At 34.6% G+C, this 21,421-nt stretch overlaps 2 protein-coding genes across 4 annotated transcripts; one reads left to right on the top strand and one right to left on the bottom strand.

Moving 5' to 3' along the window:
• Nucleotides 1-2,648: 2,648 nt before the first annotated feature.
• Nucleotides 2,649-8,905, bottom strand: LOC113315723. The gene is made up of 2 exons (XM_026563979.1): nt 8,063-8,905; nt 2,649-2,987 (listed from the first exon to the last, which is right to left on the bottom strand). The coding sequence occupies exons 1-2, from the start codon at nt 8,903-8,905 to the stop codon at nt 2,649-2,651; spliced, it is 1,182 nt and encodes a 393-aa protein (XP_026419764.1).
• Nucleotides 8,906-17,288: 8,383 nt separating this feature from the next.
• Nucleotides 17,289-21,160, top strand: LOC113317679 (uncharacterized CRM domain-containing protein At3g25440, chloroplastic-like). 3 transcript variants are annotated; one of them, XM_026565809.1, is made up of 4 exons: nt 17,289-17,553; nt 17,853-18,180; nt 18,466-18,867; nt 20,297-21,160. In XM_026565809.1, the coding sequence occupies exons 1-4, from the start codon at nt 17,411-17,413 to the stop codon at nt 20,870-20,872; spliced, it is 1,449 nt and encodes a 482-aa protein (XP_026421594.1). In that variant the 5' UTR covers nt 17,289-17,410; the 3' UTR covers nt 20,873-21,160. The 3 variants fall into 3 exon arrangements, with proteins under 3 accessions (XP_026421594.1, XP_026421595.1, XP_026421596.1); XM_026565810.1 differs by having other exon boundaries at nt 17,290-17,553; nt 17,856-18,180; XM_026565811.1 differs by having other exon boundaries at nt 17,292-17,553; nt 17,875-18,180.
• The last annotated feature ends 261 nt before the right edge of the window (nt 21,161-21,421 follow it).

Below are 21,421 nucleotides of genomic sequence, written 5' to 3' on the forward strand. Positions count from 1 at the left end.
TGTTAAAATCATCTTGAAAGATAGATTGCAAGTTTCATACTTGTTAGAATTCAAATACGACAAGATTGATCTTGGATATTAATTTTTGAGATCGTCCAAGAACTCTTATGTTAGAGCGTTGCTCGGTTGAACCCACCAAGCGTTGGTATGTCAAGTTTGGTTGTCATATTTTAGTTCCAAAACTCGGAGGTGATTGACTTCTCTAGAGAATGTTCATCTCCAATATCATCTAGGGAGATAGTTTGTTCTTCAATTCTACAAATCTCCAATGCAATTGTTGAAACACCATCTCCCTAATTTATAATTTTGCTTATTTCAGTGGTCTCATGGTCACCAAATAATAAGATTTCGACATAGTATAGAGCCTTCTGGCAAGCATCATGCTAGATTCAAATCGTCGATGGTTCGCTTGAGCAAATAGGAGATTCAAGGGAAAAGGAAGACCCTAATATTAATTTATATTCTTCGTTTGAGTTTTCCAAACAAAATAAATCATTTAATTCAAAAAAACGTAACCCTTATTGTTTGACCGACATATAGGTTGTAGGGTATTGTTCCTATGTGGGTAGAGATTTCAGATGCACTAAAAGAGTGTGGGTTATAACGGGAAGGATGTAGATTTAGATTTGTGGGCCGTGAAAACGAATTTCCTGTCACAAAATCTCTGAATAATTTTACAAAACATTATGTTTCTCTCATGGATGCATGAGAATTTCGTGCTTCACATGAAAAACTGTCATGTGCCTCATATGTGAAAAGAGTGTCACGTATCCTGTTAGTGTCATTATTTAGTACAATTTGTTGGTGGTAGTGTTTATCTTAATATGAGGTGTATTTATCAGTTGTATGGGATGGGTTAGATTTAGCCATATGTGCTAGCAGTAGCCATTAGATGTAGGGTAGGGAAGCTTAGATTTATAAACTGATTGTTCTGTAATGAAAACTCATCAAATTATTAATCAATTGGAACTTTGTTCTTAGGCTGTGTTCTTCATGAACTAGAGAGGCTCGATTCTTCGGAATTGAGAGAGGTTTATCCTCAAATTATCCCCCAATCTTGTCATCGTACTCAGGTACATGCCAATTGGTTCTGAAGAATCGAGTCTCTCTGGTTCATGAAGAACACAGCCTAAGAACAAAGTTCCAATTGATTAATAATTTGATGAGGTTTCATTACAGAACAATCAGTTTATAAAGCTAAGCTTTCCTTCCCTACATCTAATGGCTACTGCTAGCACAAATGGCTATAAATACACCTCATATTAAGATAAACACTACCACCAACAACTTGTACTAAATAATGACACTAACAGGATACGGGACACTCTTTTCACATATGAGGCACATGACAAAAACAACATGTATTTTTATATGTACATTAGTAACTATGTAGTTTAATATCTCACTGAAGTCTCTACCTTTCAGCTATGACATCTTCTAAATATTTCCATACCCAACCTGCTAAACCGAACTTCAATGGTATGGTTTCCTGAGAATATTTTTGGAAGATCTTGTTAATAAAATCTAGTACGCAATGTATATATAAACTAATGTGTCTTTTTTATCTTGGCGAGCAGGATTTTCAATTTCAATACAATGAGTGAAGCAAGTCCACAATGGGAAGATTTGAATATATCTGAGGATGGACTAAGAAATAGCCTGAAATTGAAATGATGCATTTTATACAGTTATTAATAGTCATCCAAAATCTATTGTTGTATGTTTAACAAATAAAAAGTAAATAAAAAAGAAATCAAACTAATTCACGGTCATCAATTATTTTAAACGGAAATCTTATCGGTTAGCTTGCTATTAATTCGTGGCTTGTTTCGATTAGGTGTTTTCTGCATTGTTTGTTGTGTCACCTCTTTCACTTCAATACATGGGTTAGAATTGTTCAAAAAAATTTGTGTTTGTGTACATCAATTAGAACTGTATTATTTAGGTATTATAGTTATATCATTTGATCATCGATTATAATTGTATCATTTGGGTATTAACGTTATGGGCATCTATCTTTGTATTTAAAACATAAACTAGAATCCCCTATGATTAAAAATTCTAAATATTTTCCCAATTAAGCTAAATTTTATAATAATTATTTTTAAAACAACGTGAAGCTAATTTGTGAGTATATTTTTCAGTGGATTAATGTCGTGCTTAATGGTTTGTTTCTCCTTCTTTACGTTAAAATTGACTTGTACGAACGTACAAGTGTTGTAACCTCTTGGTTGAGTGTTAATATTTTGGAGTGACCATTTAAGTTGGAGTGTATTTAACAAATAAATAACTTGTTGATTTGAAATGACAACAATCTCAAGAGTCGTATGAGGTGATATAAAATTCCTTTTGCTGGAAGTACCTTACGTAAATCAAGGTTAGTATGATGAATCAGATTTAGATGAAAAACACCATGTAAAGGTAATAAAAATGTTCCATAAAATAAAATAAACGGGAAAAACCGAACCAATAGACCTAAATCGTACAAAAACTTGACGATTCCAACACATGTTAGACTGGTCCAAGACAAAAGCCCCTAGAGTGATGCAGAAAGGAAGAAAAAAAAGAAACACACATAACTACTCAAACGGAAATAAAGACAGAAAATAAAAAAACGACGACTCACAGACTACCACTGACCACAACCATCAGATTAACTTCAGAGCTCCACCGGTCTGACCCTGACCTTCCTTGCCATTGAGTCTTAGCTCTAAACCAATGATCATATAAACAAGTCCACTCATGTCAACAAGCTTATCCTTGGTTTGTTCATCACAAACCTTATGAATCTCTTGGGTTTCACCAACAAGCTTCTTAATGCCTGTTTTTAATTTCCTTAACTGGTTTGCAATTAACACCTTGACATCTTCTTTAGAGAAATATTTTCTGGTACCAAAGTATATCTCAAAATCCACACCTCTTTTGAAGAAAGGGTGCAGAAACACCAAACACACCTCTTTCACTGCTGCCTTGCCCTTACCCTTCTTCTGGTGGACAAGGTAAAATTTATGCATCATAACAGAAATAAAAGTTATCAAAAAAAATTCATTAAAAGTACTCAAAAATGAGAAACACATATAGATATACATATATAACAGAAAAAAAATGTTATCTGGATGAATAGATCTCATCAAAACACTAAAAAATGTTATCTTGATGATTAAATCTCATTAAAACACTGAAAAACGTTATGTAGATGAATAAATTTCATAGAAACACTTAAAGCAAATAGAGAAGAACAGATGCAGAAATACATACATTTTCCTTCATATTTTCAAGAAAGACTTCGTAACTTGGGTTTTGTTATCTTATGCACCCATGCACAAGAGAACACCCAATCATTGCATTGGAAAAGTGCAAAACCAATTAAAAAAATAAGAGAGATGCTTGTAAATGCATGTTTGGTAAATCTATGTCAAATTTGTAATCTTCAATACAAGTTATACCATCTCACCAAGAATGGGAGGTACTGTGTTCTTATCAGATGGGTCAGGAGTTGAGGATTTGTAAAACTCTAATTAAGCTTAACGACATTACCAAAAAAGATTCGGGTTCCTCCATCATTCGGACCAAAATCACAAAATTCATCAGTAGCAACAAACATGTAAAGAGTTTTTAAGTATCCTCTATTAACTTCTTCATGGTCATTGAGTAAAGATCTCGCTGGAGGTTTTACGGAAGAAAATGAAACACGAGTTATCATTTTCTTGATGTGACTGAAAGATATGGGAAACCCTAAACTTTCATCTAAATTATGCAACTCACAAAAACCATGAACATGTAATATCAACCAAATTTTAAATACAAAAAATAGGCAGAAACATTCAAAATATGATGGTTTTCTAAGCGACGCTGATTAAGCTAAATGGATAATTGTTTACATGTAACATGTATGCATATAACACATTTTCTCTTTTTATTGTATGTCCAAACAAACCCTTAATCCATTATAAAAAAGAAAATAAAAAAGCTTAGTGCATTTCCAAACGACTTCATAGGAACAAAAACATTGGCCACCCAAATACTCCTTCACCAAAAAAATAATATTTCCAAACGACTTCAAGATTTGTTATGTCAAATCCTCACAAAATTCATCAGTAGCAACAAACCTGTAAAGATCTTTTAGGTGTCGTCTATTAAATTCTTCATGGTCACGAAGTAAATATCTCGCTAGAGGTTTTGTGGAAGAAGAACCAAGTAAAGATCTCGCTAGAGGTTTTGTGGAAGAAGAATGAACATGAGTGGTCATTCTTTTGATGTGAGAAAGAAACCATAATCAAAAGATAAGGGAAACCCCTAAACTTTCATGTAATTTATACAACTCACAAAAACCATGGACAAGTAATATCAACCTAATTTTAATTACAAAAAAATATAGGCAGAAACATCGGGAATATGATGATTCCTAAGCGACATTGATTAAGCTAAATGGATATTTGTTTGCATGTAACACGTGTGTGTATAAAACTTTTCCTCTTTTTACTATATATCCAAACAAACCCTTAATTCATTACCAAAAAAAACCTTATTGCACTTCCAAACAACTTCATCAGAACAAAAACATTGGCCACCCAAATACTCCTTCATCGGAACAAAAACATTTCCCAAATTCATCAGTAACAACAAACCTGTAAAGAGCTTCTAGGTATCCTTTATTAACTTCTGCATGGTCACTTAATAAAGATCCCGCTGGAGGTTTAGAGGAAGAAAAAACAACATAAGTGGTCATTTTTTTGATGTGAGAAAGAAACCCTAACCGAAAGATAGGGGAAACCCCTAAACTTTCATTTAATTTATACAACTCACAAAAACCATGAACAAGTAATATCAACCTAATTTTAATTACAAAAAAATATAGGCAGAAACATTGGAAATATGATGATTCGTAAGCGACACTGATTAAGCTAAATGGGATATTTGTTTGCATGCAACACATGTGTGTATAAAACTTTTCCTCTTTTTACTATATAACCAAACATACCCTTAATTCATTACAAAAAAGAATAAAAAATCTTAGTGTATTTCCATACAACTTCACCGGAACAAAAACATTGGCCACCCAAATATTCCTTCATCGGAACAAAAACATTTCCAAAAAACTTCACGATTTGTTATGTCAATCCTCACAAAATTCATCAGTAGCAACAAGCCTGCAAAGATCTTCTAGATATCATTTATTAACTTTTTCATGGTCACTGAGTAAAGATCTCGCTGGAGGTTTTGTGGAGAATAAGGAACATAAGTCCTTCATCATTCGGACCAAAATCACAAATTCATCGGTAGCAACAAACATGTAAATAGATTCTTGGTATCCTCTATTAACTTCTTGAAGAACATAAGTTTCGGAAAACGACCTTATAAAGCACAGACAGTTGTGTAGCTTACATGAACCTTTTATTTATAGTGATTGATAGCTTCAATCTTAAGCAAGTTCGTGAGCTATTTTACTTTTTGAAGACTCTCTTTATTTTGAGATTCTTTCTTAAGTTACAACTCTAGCATAAATAATATTGTTGTAATTGTATCTTAATAAATAATATAAATCACAGTTTAACTTAGGAAGGTGTTTAAAACATCAAACACATTTTAATATGGCAATCAATTGTGTGTGGAAGAATGTCTATCTTTCCTAGAACAGGAAACATAAAAAACTTGACTAAAAAAGGCATCTAGTTACGTTTTTGTGGTGTAGTTAGTGAACCGTTACAAAAAGTTTGTGGACTATTTCCTATTCACGAACTGTTTTACTTAATAAGTGTAACTTCTTCGTTATCACTCGAAATTAGGTGATTCTTGGCTCATTGAATTTCGTATTCTCATTCACCGCAACATGAGGACCTTTCCAAGGATAAAGATCATTTTCACAAAAGTTTCGGGCTCAAATATCCTTGAGTGTATACACAAATGTATATTAATGCCATAGGTAGTCCGAGACTTAACTTTAGTAGAAGAGAAATCAAGATATAATTTTGTACAACTAACAAATAAGATTGAGATATCAACACTTGCGAGTTAGACCGAGCAGTGTTATTACAATAGGTTTCCAAATTAACATTAGGTTTCCAAGTTGTTTAGGGTTTGCTTTTCCAAGGAGACTAATACAAGTTTCTGACCACTATATATGGAGGACTGTATGGTGATAGTTATGTATGGTTTTCCTATATGGTTTTGTAGAGAGAGATAAAGAATACACAATGTAGTTCTCTAAGGTTTTGAAGGTTTCCATTATACCTCTTGTGGGGGAGTTTAGTGAGAATAGAGAGGCCATTCTCTGATGTTGAGAAATACATCGTTGGTCTTGAGAGAATACATCGTTATACTTTGAGGGAGAATAATATTGAAGAATTATTTGTTATGAAGATGTAAAAGACATTGTTTAGTGAAGAGAATATGATTTTGTCCATTGATGGTGGAAGATACATAGTTGGTGTTGAAAAAGACATCGTTTAGAAGGAGATTATCACGTTATGTGAGATAAATACTATCTTATTGGGTTGACATTATTTTATGATTAGTGAAGTGTTTTTTTTATGAGAGTTATTTTAGGGTTTATGATCAACACAATGTTGGGTCATAGTTTGTTGGTTGATTCATCAATCATTGAGTGTGTAATTATTTGTTAATGGTTTCGTACTAATGAAGAAGTTGTATTCGTTTGAGGACGTAGGAATATTGCGGAACTACGTTAAATCTTATGTGTTTTATTTACTGTTTAGAGTTCGTTTCCCCTACAAGTGGTGAGGTTAATTGTATTTTCACAATAATAATTTCATCTAAACTGAGAAAGTGTTTGCTTGAATCTCAAGCAACCTTAGCTTGAATTCAAAGCTATTTATAGCCTTGAAAATCTATAAATAGAGAGACTCTTGCAACGAGATTTATAAATCTTTGGCAATTTTGTGTCCTATTTGCAAAGCTAGAGTCGTTCTCTATAACCTAGGTTTGTGTATGTAATTATATTCTAGGTTACGACTTTGAAGACTTCACTTAGGGATTTGTGAAGCCGGGGAAGACTATATTTTTACCTGATAGTTGTTGTATCAAGATCTTGTTCAACTGGTTATTTAGGTCACGAACTTTAGATCGGGAACAATATAGATAGAAATCACAAAGTTATCTTGGTCTCAACCTTTGTGATTCCTCAAGATAAATATCTATACTCTTATTTGATTTTTTTTTGGATTGTTCTTGAGAGGTGGTTAGTGATCTAGGTTTCTCTTTGATCCGTGAGGTTTGGTTGACATTGTCTACTGCAAATAAATTTCCCAACCTAGATTGAAACACATCAAAAGGGAAATAAAACATGCTTGTATGTTAGAGACATGTGGATATCAAAAGTCTTCGCTAAGATTGAAGCAACTCTTAGGATGTAAAGGACGAAAACTAAGGGAATCAAGTGCGTAGAATCTTGCGAGGTTCAAGAGACATAAGGAACACGACTGTTAATGAATCGCTTGGCGGTTAATTTGGTCCCAACTATATTCTAGTCTGAAGTCTGATAGTAGGCTAATGTATGCAGCGGTTTAATACAGTATGGTGTTAAGCAATGTTCTGAGACCTGGACCAGACAGCGAACCGGAAAAATCATCGGATCAGGGTCTTATGGTCCAACCAGTGGTTTAATGGGTCGGTATATAATATATGAGAAATTATTTAGTTTAATATGATATACTCAAAGATGGCTAATACACGTACTAGTGGGGGATGGTCATATTAATTAGGCTAGTTTTTACTCACTACTTTTTTTTTTTTTTTTGCTTAACAACACTTTTTATTAATAACCAAAGAGTTCATAAAGGAATACAACCAAGAAAATCAAAATCAAAAACAAAAAAACAAAAAAGAAAAGAGGTATAAGCCATTTTGTATGGCATTATACTCAGCTAATCCTATAGTAAGTCTGCTCTGGATTTTCCAGGCAGTTTAGGAAACTTGGTTTACTGTCAAAAATGAGCTTTTCTCCTCTATTCAAAGTTGCACCATTCTTTGCTACTTTATCTGTTGAAAAGTTGACTTCTCTATAGCTATGTACAAAGCCCCAATTTGTTACTACTGAGCATACCTTTCTCCACCTTGCTATTGCAAACCAAGGAAGCTTTTGATTTATAAAAGCATGAATTACTGCCATTGAGTTTGTTCTAAAAACAATATTGAAGAAGTCATTTTGTATAGCCCATTCTCCTGCTATGATAACTGCATATATCTCTGCATAGTAATTAGTGGATATCCCCAAGCCACCTGATATTGGTATAATAAATCCACCGTTGCTGTCCCTTCCAACTATCCCATATCTAGATGTTCCTGGATTTCCTCTAGAGGCACCATCACAGCATAATAATATTTGGCCAGGTAAAGGAAGAGTGAAAAATACCTCTTTAACAATCAAACTCTTAACTTTTCTTGATTTTAAACCAAGACTTTTTAGTACCTGCAAGTCATATTGAATGTTCCACATCATTGCCTTCATTCTTATATCACTTTCTGAAATGGTCTTCAATATTTTATTTTTGATGACAAGAGCATCACATTTTCCATTGTCATATAGACATTCATTTCTTAGGAACCACAGCTCTTTCATTGCTATGAATGAAGTCAATATCCAGACTTCTTTTACTGCAGGACTTTTCTGGCTGGCATATTGCAGTATTTCACCAAAGCTTCTTGGATTTCTGAAACTAAATATACCACCTAGCCACTTCCATACAATTTCACTAAAATTGCAGTACCAAAGGATATGTTCTCTTGTTTCCTCTTCCTTTTTGCAGAATATACATCTTGAAGCCAGTTGAAACTTTCTTTTCTTCATATTGTCATCAGTTGCAGTTATATTTCTTACCAATTTCCACACATTACTAGCTATACTTGGATGTACAAAATTATTCCACACCCTTTTAGCCCACTTCATTTTAGGAAATTTCTATCTAATTACTTCTACAGTTGAAGAAACTGTGAATTCACCAGTTATTGTACCAATCCATATTCTTCTGTCTCTATCACCATTTGTAGCAGGTAGCTCATTTATTTCTATCATCTCCAGCAGCTCAGTTGGTATAATCCATTCTCCATCTAACAAAAGATCAGCAACTTTCATTTCAGGGAATTGTTGAATGTAGTTATTTTCAGGATACATTTCTTTTAATGATTTTTCCTTCACCCATTTATCATTCCACACAGATATATCTTTTCCATTGCCCACTATCCATCTTGTATGCTCTTCCACTATATCCATAACCCACTTTATTCCTGGCCATATAGAAGACTTTTTGTAGTATGTAATCCATTCACCCTTTTTATTCTTGAATTTAGCTTGAAAGAATTTAGACCATTCTTCTGATCCATTTTGTATTTTCCAGAATAACTTCATTAAAAGAGCTTTATTTATAACTTCCAATCTCCTCAAACCAAGTTCTCCTTCATCCATTGGAGCACAAGTGTTATTCCATTTCAGTGTTATTGTTTTTTCGGTTGATGGATCTCCTGACCATAGGAAATTTCTTATTATTTTTTCACAATGTCTTATTACCCTCTTAGGCCATTTATAAACTGACATTGAATATATTGGTAAACTGCTGAGAACAAATTTGACTAGAACAAGTCTATCCTGAAATGATAACAATTTGCCCTTCCATCCAGCCAATCTATCACGCATCATTTCAACCACATTCCACACATGATGAGTTTTGATGTTACCTAGAACCAGCATTACACCCTGATATTTATCTGGAAAATCAGCCAAAGTGATTCTACATTCTTCTGCAATCTGTTGTTTTCTTGCTTCACTAGTACCTCCAATAAAGATTTTACTCTTTTCCAAGTTAACTTGTTGACCATAAGCATTTTGGTATGATTGTAGAATCTTCATTAACTTTCTGACATTCTTTTTTTCAGCATTTATGAAGAGGAATGTCATCTGCAAATAAAATATGAGAAGGTTGTATTCCTTCTCTGTTCACCATTGACTTCAGCATTCCATTTTGTATCATTGTGGCAATGTTTCTACTAAGCACATCTTCTGTAATGATAAATAACAGAGGTGAGAGAGGGTCACCTTGTCCCAAGCCTCTCTCAACTTGAAAATAGCCTTCTGGTCCTCCATTTACTAGAACAAAAATTTTAGCTGATTGTAGAAGCACCTTCAACCAATGAAGCATTTTATCAGAAAAACCAAATTTACTTAGTACTTGAAACATAAACTTCCAGCTCAAGGAGTCATATGCTTTAGTGATGTCTAGTTTTAATCCAAAATTTCCTCCTCTTCTTTTAACTCCCATTTCATTTATCGTTTCAGATGCCAAGGCAATTTGCTCCTGAATAGTTCTTCCCTTAATAAATGCTCATTTTGTGGTGATACTATCTTGTGTATAACTTTTCCTATTCTTGTTGTCAGTATCTATGTGAATATTTTAAAACTGAAATTCATAAGCCCAATGGGTCTGAATTGCTTTGCTTTTTTGCATTATCCACTTTATGAAGTAGCTTAAGAAAATTAGAGTTTAAACCTGAGGGTATGAATACTCTTCTCCAACAAAACTGTATTGTTTTTATTAGATTTTCCCCAATGATATCCCATGCTGTAATATAAAACCAACCTGCAAAACCATCTGGTCCAAGAGCACTTTCTGAATTTAGATTAAACACAGCTTTCTTAATTTCTTCATCAGAAGGAATATAGTCCATAGCATAGTTGTCTTCTTCAATCATTACTTTTGGAACACTATTCAGAATACCTTCTTCAATATATACTTCCTGATGTTTAAATTTGTCTTCAAAATAGCTCACTAATTCCCCAGCAATTTCCTTCTGGTCTGTAATGATTGTACCTGATGCATTCTCAAGTTCAGTTGTCATATTTTGAGATTGTCTTATTCTCATGGTGATATGAAAAAATTTTGAGTTTGCTGCTCCATCTTTCAGCCACATTACTCTTGACTTCTGATGTGTAATTTCTCTCTTCTGCTGTTCAAGAATTTCCTGAATGCCTCTTGCTGTTACAAGTTTATTTAATAAAAAAGTATCCTCAATATTATTATCTGAAGCAACTGTTGCTTCATGACATTCTCCTCTACCTGCTTCAGTTTTTTGTTTACATCACCAAAAGTTGACCAGTCCCACTCTTTTAAGTCCACCTTCATTCTCTTCATTTTACTCATGAAAACAAAAATATAATTACCATCTATATTTTGTTCTCAAGATTTTTTAATAACCTCCAAGAATTCAGGATGAGATTTCCACACCTTCAGAGCTCTAAATGGAGTGTTACTGGGCTTTGGAATATCAATATTTGCTCCATGTTAAGTATTATGATCAGATATACTTCTAACTCCCATTTTATATCCCCAACTTGGAAATTTCTCTAACCATTTATCATTAAATACTGCTCTGTCAAGATTGCACAAAATTATTTTCTTACCAGCTCTATTACTGCACCAGGAGAATTCTAAACCTGTTTTAGGAGACTGCATTAAGCCACATTGATGTAAGCAATTATTGAATTCCAGCATGGAGATTCTCATTGGCCTTAAACCACCTTTCTTTTCTTCTTCCCTCATAACTGTGTTGAAATCTCCCATAGCTAGCCATGGTTTATTCATCAAACTAATATCCACCAATTCCTCCCACAAACTTCTTCTCTGAACAGTTAAAGTTGTTGCATGAATACTAGTAACAATTGTGTCTCCCACTTCCACTGTTATAGCTTGATCAGATAATGAAATAACAGAAGGCTTTTGAACTGAAGCATTCCAAAAAATCCAGATGTTGCCCTTTTTCTTCACTTGAATTATGTATTACTTCATAGTGCATTCCTGGTAACTTCAATTTTTTAACAAATTCTACTGAATAATAAACTTTTGGTTCTGCAATAATAACTAAAGTTGGATTGAAAGAGTGTACTAAATTCCTAAGTTTGTCTTTGGCCTTCACTCTTCTAAGGCCTCTGACATTCAAATATAATATTTAATTTAGATTTTAGAAGATGAGAAGTATTGCTTCTCAAGCTCTCTTTCCTACCCCCACCTTCATGAATTTTCTGCTTTACTTTAGGACCCTTGTTGTTATTATTATCCTTTGCATCACCTTTATTAGGAGGAGGCACACTAGTGACTTTATTATCAGATGGAGCACTTGAAACTGAAATGGCTGGCACCACACTAGATACTTTATTAACAGATGGAGCACTTGATATATTTCTTAAGATATTTGATACTGAAATAGCAGGAAACTCAACCTGTGAACTAAATGCTTCATCATTCATATTTTGTAAAACATGGAATTTACCTGAATTGTTAATTTGTTCTTGAGTTTTATCAGGAATCTGACTTGCAGGGGTACTTGCTTCTCCCACTTCATTAGTTGAATAACATATATCAAAACCAGAAGTATCTTGCTTCTTCTTCTTTGGAGTAACCTTTCTCCATACTTTTTTTTGGCTCCACAGGATATATTGCATTGTCTCCCTTTTTTCAATTCTCTTCTTTTGTTTCTACATTCAGCAGTTAAGTGACCAACAATCTTGCAATGGTAACAAAATTTTGGAAGATTTGGCATATTTACCGCCTGCTCAAATTTTCCATATTTGGATTCCACAATAATCTTAATTGGAATTTCATTTGCAAGGTCCTTTTCAACCAATATACTTGCATAGAATCCCACTTCTTTTTTCAGAGTATTGTCATCAACTCTAATTGGCCTACCCAAAGCTTTCCCGATGTCAAGTAAAATCTTCTCCTTCCAGTATTCTATACCCAGACCAGGAAATTGAAACCATACATAAGCCATTGAAGTTTTAAAAGATTCTGGATTGAAGTTTGGTTCCCATTGTCTGATTTTAAGATTCCGTTCTTCTACAATCCAATCTCCATCCCAGATATATTTCATATCAGTTTCATTCCCCAATTTGATTATGAAAAAACCTTTTCCAAGTGGTATTAATTGAACTTTTCCTGAAGTACTCCATTGCCTTCTAAAGGATGTTTCAGCAATTGCAAATTTTAAATTCACCAAATCCAATCTACCAATTAAACTAAATTTTCATTCCTCTAAACTTTCATCAATATCATCATCAGGAATAAATGATACGAATTCATCTACCTTATTTGTATCATGAGAATGAGTATTTGCAGATTTTTCATCTGTTTTTGTTGTAGATCTCGAATCAGTTTCACCTGATCGATTTCCTCTTATTTCCGACATTGATACTTATTTATTTAATCGAAAAATGGATGATCATGACCACCAATCATCAGAAAAATGGATGATCATCACCCAAATTTCTAAACATTTTGAACTCCATATTTATCCTTCATGTGCTAACTTATTACGTTTCCCACTCCACCAAAATCCTAATCGCTTAAAGCATTTGTTTTCTCTCTCTCATACACCTCTCTCTCTTTATACCTTTATACACTCAAAGCTATCACTCCATCTCTGTTTGAAGCAATCAAAAATGTATTGTTATGAAAACTCTACTTTCTCTTTCATGAGAAGAAATCAAAAACTGATGGTTATTTCATCATGATTTTTGTATTCTTTTAGCCTATTTCTTTAATTGTTTATAATAGTTCTCATACATGATAGAATATCCATGTTTCTAAAGCTTTCTCCATGTGTGCTTGATCTCTTAATGGAATGAATATGGTTGCTGGTTTCCAGATTGAATCGGGGTTTCAATTTTGAGGCCTCTTCAATTTTTATTTTATTTTCCTTATAAATTTGTGGTAAAGGTATTGAACTGGGTCAAACTAGTTTTGGGCCGGACTGGGTCTCATGGGTTAGTGGTCCAACCGCCCGATTCTCCCGGTTTACTGGTTTTTTTAACATGTATGTGGGTCAATGTTGAATCAGGACGTTTTTCATACTAGTTCAGCGGTTTACCGGTTCAACCGTCCGATCCAGTCCGGTTCTTAAAACACTGGTTAAAATCTGGACGAGGTCCTGGGATTTTCCTACCAGTGTAGTTTTCCTTGTTAACAAAATCATGGTGTCTTGTGTTTCTCCTATTCCGCATTATATTGTTTATTTTTATAATAGGAAGAACACAAGTAGTACGTAATCAATCTAGATAGTTTAAGTTTGTATTGTTAGAGATCAAATCAAGACTTGTTCTTGTTGAATTCATATCTTGAAAGATATATTACAGTTTTGTGCTTGTTCGAATTCAGATCCTAATAGTTTTGATACAACTAAATTGATCTTGGATATTAATTTTTTAGATCTTCCAAGAACTCTTCTACACAATCAAGTGCATATACCTTTGGTTTATACATATTGATTGTGGGAGAGAAAGAGAAAAACTTTGTATACAATCTTATTCGAAGGTGTTTGCTTCGACCTAATTGTGATTGCATTAGGTTTTGTCCATATCGGTTGCCGAACGAAAAAGTTGGTGGTATACTTGGTATTATTTATTTTTTCCTTTCAAAAGGACGTTATTAGCCTCATCCTATGTCTTCTAAACTGAAAGAGACTCGAAGTCTATGAGCAAAGATCTAGCCTGCCTCACAAGCTCTCTGAGCACCGCAAGCTTATTTTAAGGGTATGTACAGACACAAGACCTTGGAATAAGTCTTTCCTAAGGCATATGCCTTGTTTTTTTCAGCCTCTCAAACACACATATGGCTATAAAATTAGATATGAATTATGCATGTTTATCCAAAAACATGGATAAACCTCGTGGAGATATACGTACTTAACAAAGGAATCCACCGACAAGAATTCAGCCTCCATATGACATGTATGAACGACTATGCAAAGATAAATCTCAAACTTGGCTCATCCGGTGTTATACACATGATTTCCAAGGATTTTCATTCCTAACACGTGACTCATCCTAGTCATACTCACAAATCAGTTAATATTCGTCTATCTCGGGCAACATCATTATAGAGGATATCCTACCCTATCAACACATCATCACAAAGCCTGACTCAGTAACACACAAATAGGGGGATATCAATTAGGATTTTGGTCTGGAAGTCTACGACACAAGAGAAATATCCGGCCTATTTCTCACCGCAAAAAGAGAGTGAAAGTTGTTGAATGGAATACGAGGATCAACTCATCCTAGCTTATCCTTAGGTATTCCTGTAAAAATGGAAAGAGTGCTCTGCAGGCAATTAATCCCTATTTTGACGTACTTGATATTAGAGAGTTATGCTATAAACAGGTCAAACTATCAAACAAAAGCACAACTCTCAGAGCAATTCTTCTGAAAACCCAAAGTTCTCTGATTTCTCTCGCTTTTTCCCTGCTTCCATCCCTCAGACCATTCGTAATCTCTCCTAAGACTAAAGCAACCCTTGTACGACTATCTCTCTTGGTTTATGAGAGGTTCGTGTTCAACCTCCCGATACTCACTTTCAAGAATCCTAGAATCCTACTTTTACCCTTTCATCGATTTTAGGTAACTACAATAAGTTACCAAAAATATCCGGTCAATATACTTAAATACCAACCGAGTATTAATATTTCTATTCATAAACAATCACAATACTTAAAAATTTATCGTGGTATTTCCAACACTTGAAAATCATAATCAACGGATATGAATGTTCATATCCCCATTGTGGTTATAGAAAATAATTAAAAAATTGGGCGTTATCTCAATACTACAATTAACCGCTATGATTATCTACACCTGTCAATTCTAGATTGATATTCTTTATTTATGAATAACATCAAGAACAATCGGCTAATATGGCATAAGACTGCCCGTAGATTTTCCATGTGTTGGCATCTACAAATCTAAGTTTGCTCGAACTAAAAAACCATATGTTTTTCGTATTTCCTTCAATTTCTTGATCTTCTTCAAACTCATCACTCAATGTCTCCACTGACCTCAATTCTCTAACACTGTATCTCTAATTCTTAACAACTAACTGAATTAATAAACACTAATTAATCAAGAACGAATTAGCCATTAATGAAAATATGTGAACAAGGTTTCTAAAAGAAGCCTATTATAGGGGATCCAAGTTTTTGGTTTCAAGGGCTCTTATAGATTCAAGTGCCCCAAATGTGGATAAGAGGATATTTTACCCATAACAAAAATACAAAAACCCTTACATAATTAACCTAAAGCCAAAAACTAAACCTAAACTCAATCAATATTGCCTCTTATTTTCTTTTTTTCTCAATCGTCTCTTCTTCTTCTTCTTCTTCCTTTTTTTGTTGTTGTTGTTCTTCAACGACGATTAATCATAGATTTTCCACAAGCAATTACTTCAATTAGGAAAGAATCGAAAACCCATCCTTTTTGTTGCTTTTGATCGCATAAATAGGTTTGATTTGATTAAATTAGGGATTTTGAAATAGTTTCAGAATTACATACGGTTGGGAAATATTGGTTTTCCCAACCGTAAATCAATTATACGGTTGGGAAAATATGAACTCCCAACCGTATATGGTAGTTACGGTTGGGAAAATATAAACTTCCAACCGTATTTTAACCTGAATTTTTTTTTAACGGTTGGGAGTCCCAATCGTATATATGGTAGTTACGGTTGGGAAAATTGGAGATTCCCAACTGTATGTTAAATTAAAAAAAAATGATTTTGATTTTTAAAACCTAACTATAAATTAGTCTAACTTAATCGCTAATCATACTTAATTTAGTTAATCTAATTATTAGCACTACCTAACGGAGAATATTGCCATTAACAAAATTAGCAGGTTAAGGGATTTTGTTGATTACTATTTCATGACTCTCTATTTTGTCATATTGTAAGCCCTAAAAACCAAAAGTTTGGAGCCCCTATTATAGAATTATTCAGAAATGGTATATATTTTTGTGTAGGCCTCAATTTTTTTTCTTTTTTTGTTGGCCTCAACCTGGCTAGGTATCGGAAACTTCAGCATTGAAGGGGATTGTGAAAGCTTGTTCAACTACTTAAAAGGAAAGAATTTCGAGGTCTCTTGGAGAAGCAGAGCTCTCTTAAATGAAGCCTTAAGAATCACTAGAGAATGCCACAACTTTTTGGGTTTTTATTTTGTGCCTAAACTAGGAAATGAAGTGGCAAACTCACTTGCTAAGCACGCTAAAACTTTATCTTTTGTTACGGATTGGGATAATCTCCCTCCGACTTGTATCTTAAAAAAAACTTGCAGTAGATAAATTTAATATAAGGAGAACGGAGAACCACACAACTCTCTATATTAGATGGCTCTATTTCGGATGTAATCGTACCTCTCTTGGAGTGCTAGTTTTTCGATGAAATACCTTATTAAAAAAAAGAAAGAAACTGGCTAGGTAAATTAATTTGGCATCTACTTTTCCACCTCAATAAAACTGATTCTCCTCATAGCCCCCGTGCCACATCAATGTTCCGCATTATATGAGTATACGGCGAACCCCGGTTCTTCTTTAGTAAAAAAGAAGAAGAATAAACGAATTCTTTCCATTTAGAAGTAGAAGATGTGGAAGATCATTGGCTCATCAATGGCGGGGCTCTGTAAATCACAGAAAAAGCAGTTGCAATCTTTACTTCTCAGTAATCAAATGCTACTTATCTTGCCCTTGCATCAGAATTCCAATCTTCATTATCATTTTACAACTAGGTATCTTCAGCTTCCAGTCTTCTTTATTTTACCTGTAAATAAATGCTAATTGAATGTTTATTATTTATCTTATGTGCATAAATCAAAATGGGTTTTTGTTATACCACCATGTTTCTGTAACCCTCATTTATATTTCGTAAATCCCTCATGGTGTTCACCATATTGTCTCAGTGAAATAGCTCTCATTTATATTGATCTAGTTAGTTGCTCCACTTTTTTTGAGAATTATTAAGTTACATTATATTGCATAAAGAAAGATAAAATATTACATTTGTGCTCCTTTTAATCTTACAGTACAGTAGTCCATATTTTTTATGCAAGGTGGTTGGTCAAAACTCAATGTTTGGTACTCTCAGTGAAGTGGGAAGAAGAGCCGGCAGTCGTCTTTTTGTTAGTTCCTCTCAGGTAAGGCATATGGCGAATGAAGCTACAGGACCTGTAGGTACTGATTCTAAACTTCATGGGGCAGCAAGTGATGGGATTGAGAATGATAATGAAAAAGTGAACAGGAAGAAGCTGAAAGGAAAAAGAGCCGTCGTAAAGTGGCTGAAGAATTTCAGATATAAGAAGAAGAAAGAGTATGAACGAATGACAGCTGAAGAGAAAATATTGTATAAATTGAGGAAGGTGAGGTTCGCACTTCCTCATCATTTTCTTTTATAATTCAGATATGTAGGTTACTTACCGATCATGGTGCACAATGCATAGACAGAAATCATTTTATTTCTTCATTTATTGTGAAAACAATAGAAAACCATGACGTTTATCGAACTTCGTTTGCTTTCAGCAGTTCCAGGATTTATTTTTCTTGGGTTGTCTTCCAGATCAAATGCCAGTTTCTATATCTCTTTCTCTTTCTCTTATTCTACTGATAATGCTGATGTAAGTCTTTGACCGCATTAATGATACTAGGCTCGAGATAAAGAGTCTAGACTCATGGAAGCTCTCAAGAAGATCGAACCTCCAGATTCAGAAGCAACCCATGATCCTGAAATATTGACACCAGAGGAGCACTTCTACTTCTTGAAGATGGGTCTCAAGTGCAAGAATTATGTGCCCATAGGAAGGCGTGGGCTCTACCAGGGCGTAATTTTAAACATGCATTTACACTGGAAGAAACATCAGACGTTGCAAGTTATTGTGAAGACATTCACATCGGAAGAGGTCAAGGAGATTGCATGTGAGCTGGCTAGGTTGACTGGAGGTATAGTGCTTGACATACACGAAGATACCATCATTATGTACAGAGGGAAGAACTATTCCCAACCACCAACAGAGATTATGTCTCCCAGGATAACTCTCTCAAGAAAGAAGGTAAATAACCATTTTCACTTACCAAATCAACTGTTTTCTCATTTCACTTTGAGTTGTCTAACAAATTTAAGTTTAACATGTTAGCTTTTTTATAGTTTAACAACAAATTTTGTTTAGTTTAAGTCCATTGATTAGCTTAAGTTATGCCAGACTAGCGATAATCCAGATTAAGGTATAATTGAAGTAAGCTTTGGTTAATGCTACATCAAGCCTAGAGTCGCTTAGTCACCTTATGAAGTGGCGTAATCAAATGTGAGTATTAGGTGTTTCTCCAACTCATGAGCAAGGTTGAAGGACACATGACACGGACCCTCTTTTAGCCTCTTGCATATATAGGATTTCTGAATTTTCTCCACCACTTAAGCATGAGGATATAGTAGCCTAAGAAGTCATAGCCTGAGTGAAATAGTAGTTATAAGAGTTGTTTTCTATTTCTTCATACTAAATTTTTTTCATACATGTGTGATATTGGATACAAAACTGTCCAACTATGATGCCATTTTCACCAAGTATGATATACTGAAAAAGTATGTAAATATTTATCTGATCCACCTTTTGGTAAATGTTATATTTATGTTGAAGTCTAAATTATTATAATCTAGTGTATGAACTATTTTACCATATAATTCTTATGGTTATTCTTGCTGTGGGGTATGCTAATACTAGGGAGAATGATTTAGCATATTCCGAAGGTTATCAACTCGATGTTTTGAGTCAGTATTATGATGTGAAGGATCTGAAACTCCAACATTACAAACCTAGGTGGACAAAAGAACTATAACAGGAGACCTTAAAAAGTTAGCAACTGACCAACGCTAACAGTCCAATGCATACTACAAAATCTCCGGCCTGATTGGTTACAACATATGGCAGAAGCACAAACTTTATAAGGATAGCAGTTTACTCTGCTGAACTCGGGTTTGTAGCTCCCCCAGTTGGTGGGGTTAACTTTGAATGTTAACTGACCCATCAGCGAGTGGCCTGCCCATTCCCTTAAGGGAGGAGTTGGTTTTGCTATATTGGTGCGGGAGGAGATTCCGTTGCTGGTGTTACTTACTGTAGATATATCTTTTATTTAGTAAACAAAATCGAATACATTACACTGAGTTTTGAATTTTTCCGTTATCTCGCAAGAGATTACATTTTCTTATGGATCTGTTTTGAAAGATCAAGACGTGTTCTTACCTTGGTGAGTAATAGGGTCGCCTTGAAAAGTTTGAGAAGGAAACCGTAGGTTGATGGTTAGAGTTGTCTCCTGTTGGGTGGTGTTCCTTTCTGTAGTCAATTAGTGAAAGAAGGGCTTTATGATCCCCCAACATAATCACAAAAGTAGGTAAAATTACTCTCAGGGATGTAAAAGTCGATCTTCTTAGTTAATGCTAATTATGGAGTTCCTTGTTTGAGCTTGACTGTTTTCTTGAATATGCAGGCCTTGGATAAATCCAAATACAGGGATGGTCTTCGGGCCCTCAGACGGTTCATTCCCAGGCTGGAACAAGATCTTGAGTTGCTTAGGGCACAGGCACTGCATAGAGAAACTAAACCAGAAATTCCAGTGGAAAGCCAGGAGACTGGGTCTGGAAGCGTTAATCATGGACGTAATTCCAACCAATTTATGGAGAGCTCTGCACACAACTTTGCAAATATAACAACTGGATATGAGGAGCTGGATGGGAAAGAATCAGCAATGACAGAATCAGAAATGACGTCAGACTCTGAAGGAGCTTTATCTGATATATTTGAGACAGATACTGATGAGGATGACAATGAAGAAGATGCAGCAAGGGTGAAAGAGAAGCCTAATCTTTATTTGGATGAGTTTGAAAAATTTCCAACTGTTGACAGAGAGACAGAGGATTTTGAAGAGTATGTTCGTCGGATCTCTGCAGACTCAAAGAAGACTGACCAGTCGGAGAAAGATGTGAAATTACCTGACCTTGATGAGGTCGACAGGATATTCCTAAGTGCCGGCTCACTATTGAAGAAAAAGAAGACTCGAAGATAAGTAATTAGTCAGGTACTTATATAAAACTTGGCAAAAAGTGTTGCAATGTTTCAATTTACAGGAACAGAAGTAGTTGTTTAAATTACACTAGATAGTGTAACTTTTCGTATGCACCACCATCATTTCCTTGTTAATCCTGTAAATTGGATAGAGATGTGTTTGTAATCTCGTTTCCCTTAGAAATTTTCACCTCTACCGTCTCAGAAATCCTGATTTGTGTTCCTGGTACTGGGAAGAGTGAGTTTCTCCTTCATGAAGTTTTAAGTTCTTTAACAAGATTCATGTCAATATTGTAACGGAGGTAGTTTTTGTTACTGTCGATAACTTTTTCTCCTGTAGGGATCTCTCAGCCGTCTCACCGAATAGTTATCCTTGGGGTTAAGGTGGTGAATGTCTTCATTGCAAGATTTTTTTTCACCGTTCGTGTCTATCACACCCTGGGTAATTTGTTATTTGACTCGGCTTTGTGAATCTGAGGATAAGGAGACCCAATTGGAAAGTTAAAATGCTAGTGAGAGTGGTGATTGCAGACTGTCTGCAACAGTGAGT

Source organism: Papaver somniferum, chromosome 10, assembly GCF_003573695.1.
Source record: "Papaver somniferum cultivar HN1 chromosome 10, ASM357369v1, whole genome shotgun sequence".
NCBI classification, from domain to species: domain Eukaryota; kingdom Viridiplantae; phylum Streptophyta; class Magnoliopsida; order Ranunculales; family Papaveraceae; genus Papaver; species Papaver somniferum.